The 8615-nt window shown below is 43.3% G+C and overlaps 1 protein-coding gene across 1 annotated transcript in view; it reads left to right on the top strand.

The window, feature by feature from the left end:
• The first annotated feature begins 5699 nt into the window (after nucleotides 1-5699).
• The window catches only part of FAM199X (family with sequence similarity 199, X-linked), a 28420-nt gene continuing 25504 nt past the window's right edge, over nucleotides 5700-8615 (top strand). Inside the window, exon 1 of the mRNA XM_067724425.1 lies at nucleotides 5700-6228. Within this exon, the coding sequence (XP_067580526.1) occupies nucleotides 6032-6228 (197 nt within the window). The 5' untranslated portion in view covers nucleotides 5700-6031. The remainder of the gene's footprint in view (nucleotides 6229-8615) is intronic.

The following is an 8615-nucleotide window of genomic DNA, read 5'->3' as shown; positions in this document are numbered from 1 at the left end:
TGATGAAAATAAGCTCAATCATTATCCTTATAGATATTTTGTCTAAAACTTTGGGAATTGGCTTTATTATTGGGATTGTCTCTTATATCATACATTTTGGCCCATTGGTTTGTCTTCTAGGAAAAAGGATAAGCAGATAATTTAATTCAAGAAAGAAAAAAAGGGAGGGGGACTCTGACTAGAGAACTGAAGCCCTAACTACTTTTGGGGAATTCTGGATTTCTTTTTCCTCTCCTCAGACCTCTTAATTTCATGCTTTATAAGAGGCCCAGAAAGTAGAGGAAATCTTACATGCTGTGGTTCAGGGAATATCAAGCGATTTAGACAATGCCACTGCAGTGGGCTGAATGGTAACCCCCTGAAACATATTTCCACTTCCTAATCCATGAAATCTTTGAATATTACAATATATGGTAAGCAAAAAAAAAAAAATGATAAATTTAAGGATTTTGAGAGGAGACCTCATCCTAGATTATCCAGGTGGGCCCTACATCCAAAGACAAGTGTCATTATAAAAGTGAGGCAGAGGAAGATTTGACAGACACACAAAGAAGGCAGTGTGATGAAGGCAGATGTTGAAGAAATGAAGCTACAAGCGCATTAATGCCAGGGCAGCTACAAGAAGCTGAAAGAAGCAGGGAACCACTTCTCCCCTAGGGCCTCCAGAGTGAGTGTGGTCCTGCCAGATTTCAGATTTCTAGCCTTCACAACTGTGCAAGAATAAATTTCTGTTGTTTTAAGCCACCAAGTTTGTGGCAATTTGTTATAACAGCTTTAAGAAACTAATACAGCCACTAAGATGATAGAACTTCTTGCCTCAGAAGTTCATAAAATTGAGCAGGCCATGGTTCAGAATTGAACTGTCTTAGATATGATTGGCTTCTTGAGGGAGAATGTGAGCTACTTTAACAGTAGAATGTTGTGCTTACATCCCTGCAGACTTCTTTGAGATCTGTGATACTACTAAAAATCCAGGAAGTAAACCAAGAAATCAGAATGTGAGCTACTTTAACAGTAGAATGTTGTGCTTACATCCCTGCAGACTTCTTTGAGATCTGTGATACTACTAAAAATCCAGGAAGTAAACCAAGAAATCAGAATTTGGGTAATCTGGAGAATGACCTCATAGCTGGTTCAGCAGACTCTTCAGATCAGGGATGGGATATATTCCCTTGGTTTAATATAGGCACTCTTGGCTCCTGACTGAGAAGTGTACCACAAACTCTGATCATAATCAAACATACAAAATCTGATCATAATCCTTCTTTTAGTATTTAGTATTGTTTGTTTTGCAGTTTCAGATTGATGATCTCCGTCACAGATGTTGTTCCATCAAACAATTGAGCAAATGATTATATAGCAGAAAGAGCAGAAAAACCTGATACAGAGATATAAACCACTGTGGGAAACTTGGAGACTGGAACAACCATAGACAGAAACTTGACATATGATTGTGACACCTCAAGCAACAGTGAAAATCCAGAATGATCACACCTTAGACATTAATGATGTATTTAAGGAAAAACTGAGAGCCCAAACTAGCCCCACACTCAGCCTGGACTCTGAGAATCAAAACTATGCTTTACTGTCTATATTAATATAACTTTGCTGTTCCTCTGTCTTCATGAGCATCTCTTTATTTTCAGGACTGTCCTGCCCAGGCAAATGGTTTGATTGCTCATCCCAAGAACTTCCCCAGGATACAAGGTTAATATACAAAAGTGTCACTTTCCTGTATACCAGCAATGAACAAGTGGAATTTGAAATTAAAAACACAGTACTGGGGCTTCCCTGGTGGCGCGGTGGTTGGGAGTCCGCCTGCCGATGCAGGGGACACGGGTTCGTGCCCCGGTCCGGGAGGATCCCACATGCCACGGAGCGGCTGGGCCCGTGGGCCATGGCCGCTGGGCCTGCGCGTCCAGAGCCTGTGCTCCGCAGCAGGAGAGGCCACGGCAGTGAGAGGTCCGTGTACCGCAAAAAAAAACCCAAAACAAAAACAAAAACAAAACCCCCCACAGTACTATTTACATTAGCACCCCACCCCAAAAATGAAATACTTAGGTGTAAATCTAACAAGATATATATAATATCTATATAAGGAAAACTAAAATTCTAATGAAAGAAATCAAACATGAACTAAATAAATGGAGAGATGTTTCACATTCATGGACAGGAAGACTCAATATTGTCAAGATGTCAGTTCTTTCCAAATTGATCTATAGATTCAATGCAATCCCAATCAAAATCCCAACAAATTATTTTGTGGATATCGACAAACTGATTCTAAAGTTTATATGGAAAAGCAAAAGACCCAGAATAGCCAACGCAATGTTGAAGAAGAACAAAGTCAGAGAACTGACACTACCTGACCTGAAAACCTACTATAAAAGCTACAGTAATCAAAACAGTGTGGTATTGGCAAAAGACTAGACAAATAGATCAGTGGAACAGCACAAAGAGTCCCAGTTTAGACCCACATAAAATAATCTTTAACAAAGGTGTAAAGGCAGTACAATGGAGAAAAGATACCCTTTTCAGCAAATAGTGCTGGAACAACTGGACATCCACATGCAAAAAAATTAGTCTAGACACAGACTGTATACCCTTCATAAGAATTTCCCAAAAGACTCACCAATTCTTCACTGGAAAGCATCAACAAAGTTTGCACCCTAAGTTTCTCTGAATTTCTTACCTCAATTCTTGCCTTGCTGCTTCCACCACTCTTGGACTGTTGTATCATGATTCTGAATCCTAATTGAGTCTCCACACTGAAATCTCTACTTTAAACCAAACTTCCAATTTTAATGAATTCTATCCTTACCTCTTCCCTCTGAGACACTGCCAAATCTTTGTGGAATAGATGTGCTCCCTTGCTGTGATAAGTAATATCCTCAAGCTTTGTTTTTCAGGTTGTGTTGGTGATATTTGGGGAGCTGATTTTATATATATATATATATATATATATATATATATATATATATATATATATAAAATATATTATTATTTAATATATATAGATGTAGACATAGATGTAAGTACATACACACTCATACGTTGCATCCATCAATCACATGAAAAAATTATAAGGGTTAGATCATAGATCATTGGGTCAAGTTCAATATTTTTCTGTCCAATAGTAACTACAGCGATAAAGATTGGTTGGCAATTCTCAATCCTGTTCAGTCTCTCACAACTCTCTTGCAGTTCATCAACTATCTGGGTACTAAGTTATGCATCTGAGGAAGGTAGATCACTCCAGAGTTTCCTTCCAGGCCCAGACCCTCAAAGAAGGTAGGGAACTAATACATACATATTAGAATTATTCCATTCCATTATAATGGAAGGGAGGGACGAATTGGGTAAATGCATTCAGACTAGGTACACCCAAGGGACAAACCAAACAAATTGAAGTGGGGCAAGAAGGGAGGATGCACAACAGTTATCAACTCCTAGTGGCTAAGAGCATAGTAAAGATGTATTAGTACGTAATTACCACGTATTTAAGTAAACATTACACACAGTGCACATACTCTATGTACTGTCATTATATCACTGTTTCTCAGCTGAAAATTATATTCAAGGGAACTCTTAAAAGAAAAACATTCTCTCAGACCCAATCATTTATGTAAATTCTTTTTATACTACTATTTCTTAAATATAAACAAACAAAACTAAATATGAACTCTGCTGTTCATAAAGCTATTATACAAATTCAACACCAAAGTAAATTTACAAACTATGCACAAATAAAAAATAATGTTCATTTAATGTGATACATGATGTTTGCTGAGACAAAACTGCCCTTAGAAACCTGAACATACTACTGACTGGCCAGTGTGTGCTCTTGACCTTCAGCATGCTTGTATGTCTTGTGAGGACTCTCCTTTCCCATCACTTTCCTCTCGCAAACTACTGGAAAATCTTCATTTGTACAGTAAGCCATGAAGTAGGAGGTTCACCTCACTTATTTTCTCACTAGCTTATGACAAAGTAGTATTACCTTGTGCCAACTTGATTTTAAAAACAGACCCAAATACATGTCCAAATTATGTGGCAGCTGTTATCATTCAGTCATCCAGGTACTCCAGAATATGCTTGAAACTGGATGTAAAAGTAAGACATACTTGTAGAAAAACTCAGACTGTCATTGGATTCCAGTTTGAAAAACACTGTCCTATTAAAGTATGTGTACAAAATATATGTTTAAATTAGGCTATTTTGTTAGCTTCTTATTAAGACTTTCTGGTGCTATTACCTGAGTACCTACATTATAATGCAGCACTTGACTCTTGCTTCATTTGGACAATCAAGTCTCTTGTTTGTGGAGACTAAGCTATGGGCCATTCTATCTCACTAGTCCCAGGCCCCTGAGAATGGGTGCATTGGGACCGCAGTTCAAACCATCATCACTCTCACTTCTACAATCTCTAAATTAAGTTAAAGAAGACACACATACTCAACAGTTGGGTAAACAAATAACTGAAGCAAGACGTAAATTTTAAGGAGTGGTTGAGGAGTTGTTTTCATTATAAGTTGCATTGGTAGGACAAGGCACCGAGTTTAAGACTGTTTGGGGCTCGGGTGAAAACTCCCCACTTCTCCAACCCCCTTTCTCCTTCCCTTCCTCCTGCATTCTTTCACTGTTCCTCTTCTTTCCACCTACTTTAGTTCTATGCTTCCCTCAAAGTTCATTGTGATGTTTTCCCGTGAAGCTAAATATATTTTTATTGAGAGATTATGTCCTTATCATTTTATATTAAAATGTTCTTCCTTTTATGAAATAGCAGTAGGTAGTTTTAAAAATTGTCTTTGTTTGGCAAAATAAGTAATTGGCAATGTTGTGTTTTCCTCTGACTATTTTTAAAAATTTTACACGTCCAAGATCTGGAACCACTGTCTAGAAAACAGAGAAAAGGGAAACAGGTAGGAAGAAAGAAAAGCATGTAAGTTGATTTAAGTTGAACAAGTTTAGCGCCATAATATATCTTCTACGGGAGCATTGGCAGAAATACCTAAGTCTCATTTGGGAGTCAGGGAAGGCTTCACAGAGGAGGTAACGTTTGAGCTGGGCTTCAAGGATTAGCAGTGGAGAAACGGCAGGGCATTCCAAGCAGAATGCATAATGCGTGCAAGAGCACAGAGCACAAAAGAACACTACGTGTCCAGCAACTCTAAGTAGCCTGGTGGCTGTTGCGCAGTTCTGGGGTTAGGTGATCAAGGGTGAAGCAGGGACTATTTCTTCCTACTTGGCCCACTTCCCCTGCAGGTCATTGCACAGTGCTGGGCACACACACTTCAGGAGCTCAATAATTACTTGTTGAATTGGGACAGGGTGATCGAGTGTGCTGGGAACCAGAGCCTCCGGATTCTTTCTCACGCACCGCAGTGTGACCTTGGCCAAGTCCCTTTTCTCAGGACTGCGGCTTGCTGCTTAGTAATCAGCCGAGGGTCAGAAAGCGGAGGAGGAGGTTGGCCTGAAGCGCCTGGCCTTTCCGGCGTCTGGAATCCCTGATTCGACGCGTGAAGGGCAGGGCGGGGCGGGGCGGAGCCGGAGGCGCGGGCTGCGGCGGGCGGAGATTCAGTTCCTCCTCCGCGCCAGCAGGGGGCAAAGGGAGCGGCTTCCCGCCGCCTTTCCCCTCCCTGCGGGTGTCGGGCAGACTGCTGCAGTTGCGAGCGGCGAGCGCAGTGGGCGGGCCGGGTGGCGGCGGCGGCGGCGGCGGCGGCGGCGCTGCACTGACTGGGTTGGGCCGGGCAGCAGCGGCAGCGGCAGCGGCAGCGGCAGCGACGGCTGAGGTGGTTGCAGAGGCCACTGAGGCGCTGAGTGGCCGGCAGGCGCCTGTACCTTCGAGCAGCCCCTTCGTGCCGCCCGGCAGTCCCCGGGCAGCGGTGGGCCGCGGTGCGCAGCCTGCCAGGGAGCTGCGGCGGGCACACCCCGGCGGCGGCGACAGCGGACAGGTTAGAGTGGGGGCAGGGACGGTCGCGGGAGCAGCTGGGGGCCGGAGAGGGAGCCCGAGCCAGGCCATCTCCAACCATGTCCGACGAAGCGTCAGCCACCACTTCGTACGAGAAGTTTCTAACCCCTGAGGAGCCCTTCCCGCTTCTGGGACCCCCTCGCGGGGTGGGCACCTGCCCGAGCGAGGAGCCGGGCTGCCTGGACATCAGCGACTTCGGCTGCCAGCTCTCGTCTTGCCATCGCACGGATCCGCTCCACCGCTTCCACACCAACAGGTACAAACCTCCGCTGAGGGCAGGGGCAGACTGCCCACACCCCTGCTTCCAGCCGGAGAACGCCGGGTTCCCCCCATTCTGGCCCTCCGCCTCGGGTCTGCGTTTCCAGTCGCCCCCTCCCCCACCTTCCTCCGCCCAGCGCTCATTCCCGGGCTCCTTCCCTCTTCCCCTCCCCATTTCACCCCTGTCCTCCGATTTTCCTTTTGGCCGGCATTTTACTCTCTCTCTTTTCCCCCATTCATCTTCTGACCCAGCGACTCCTCCCTTCCCCCTCCCGCCCCATCTGTACCCTGCGAATCCCAAACCCCAACCCTTGATTCTTAGATGCTTCCCTGTTTTCATTCACTCTCAAAAGTTTAACCCCTTCCATTTCCGGTACAATCCAATCCTCCATAGAGAGGATTTCGGATGGATCAAAATCAAAAGTCGATCTTTTTGAAAGGTGGCACTTTAAAAGCTAGAATCTTCCTTTTCCCAATTTTTAACCTGTCTCATAGCCCTATTTTCACCCCCCAACCCCCCATTTTTTAGTGAAGCTCTAGGAAACCAGGCGATTCTTTTTTTTTTTTTTCTTTGCTCTATGAACTCTTTGCCCTAGCGCTTTAGGCCCTGCCAAAATGTATAAGCTTAAATCTGGAAGATTCCTTCCTGAAGCACATCCTTTGGTTTGCTCCCCCAGTGGAAGGATGCAGCGAAGCTTAGGATGGGCTTGCTTATACAAATTTATTCAGAGAGTGCATCCCCTAACTGGATTTATTGGAAGGTAGAATGTTCTGGAGAATTCTCTCATGCAGGCATTTGTGTTATATCAAATGTGGGGGATTTGAAGATGTTTTACACATACCCCAACCTATAACATAGGTGCATATTATATGTATATGTGTGTATACACACACACACACACACACACACACACACACAGAGGCCTGGGGGGGGTGGAGAACAAGGGAGGAGGGAGAGAGAGAGGGATTCAGCTATGGAAAATACTGGAGTTGAATTAAGGAGTCTAGTTCTGATTTCTGGTCCACTTTACAATATGAACACGAACAAATCCTTCCACATTTTAATGACTTTTGCATGCTCCCCCCCAACCCCTTAAATCAATCTACAGAGTTACTAACCTTCTACCAAGTACAAGGAATATATAAAATATGATTCTTACCTAAAAGAAAGTTATAGTCTGGAAACAAGGTGTTACGATTAAATAATCATACAGAACATCGCTATAACACGTGTGAAAAGAAAACGGTAGTAAACTTGTTACAACTGTTCCAAGTCCTCATTGCAAAAATGAGGAAACTGAGGCCCAGAGAGAAAAGACTGTGCCCAAGTTAATAAAACCGAGTCAGGCAAAGCCAGGATTACTCCTTCGGAGCCAGTGATGAAACTTGGAACAGAACTAATGGCTCTAGTGTTATAAATGGTTGTTATGGTTTCTTAGACTAACTCACAGAAACCCATGATGTGACTATAGCATGAATGTAACATATTTATGAAATCAAGTGTGCTTAGAATTGTTTGCATTGGAAAATAAGGTAAAAGAATACTTATGCACATATTTGATGTTTTAAGTTTTGCAGCACTGGAATAAATCATATACACAGGAAAGTTAAATGATCTCAGAATTAGCCTGCTCTGATCATGAGGGCAAGGGAGTGGGGACAGAGGCTGAGGGTAAGTGCTGCCAAAATGTGTGGGGGTGATGGGGAGTGAAGCATGGTGAATAATACATTTCTTACAGCTTGTTCTGTTCTTTCTCCTCCTCCCAATTTTATCCTTGTGTTTTTCTACCCCTTGTCTTACAGACCTTGGTAGGGTCAACGTTGTTTTCCAGCATGAGGTGGTGAAGATAGAGGGGGAGGTTCTTGTTCAGCCCCAGTTTTCCCAAGTCAGGCATTTTTTCTAGTTACTGCCTGCTTTTTTAAACCCCCCTCTCCTACCCTACTTTTCACAAGGCTTGGAATGGTAGCAGGTCTAGTGTATCTTGCTCTGTACCCTCCTCAGCGGAGATAAGGGGAAGCAGAATTAGCAATTCTTACAGCAGGTGATGTTTCTGCCCTAGGCTACCTTGCTTTTTAAATCTTTTCTCCTTCTGGAACGTTCTGCCTTCTTACCCGCTCCTCAGGATGGCGTTTGAGAGGACCATATGCTTCCAGTCATTTCTTTTCAGGGAGAAGAAAACAGCTAAATCATGTATGTGGGCAAAGTTTAGTTTAGGGAGTTCTTTTATTTTGGAGTTGTATGGGTCACAGCACATTCACCAATTCAAGCAACAATCCAAAACAGAAATCAGTTCTGAATAGTTGAGTTCTGATATCGTGCCTTGGGTTTAATCATTATAAAACAAGTTTCATTGAAAATAGAAAGCTTGTCAATGGGTAGGTACT

This window comes from Pseudorca crassidens, chromosome X (genome assembly GCF_039906515.1).
Source record: "Pseudorca crassidens isolate mPseCra1 chromosome X, mPseCra1.hap1, whole genome shotgun sequence".
NCBI classification, from domain to species: Eukaryota; Metazoa; Chordata; class Mammalia; order Artiodactyla; family Delphinidae; genus Pseudorca; species Pseudorca crassidens.
This window is presented reverse-complemented; position numbering and strand designations above follow the sequence as displayed.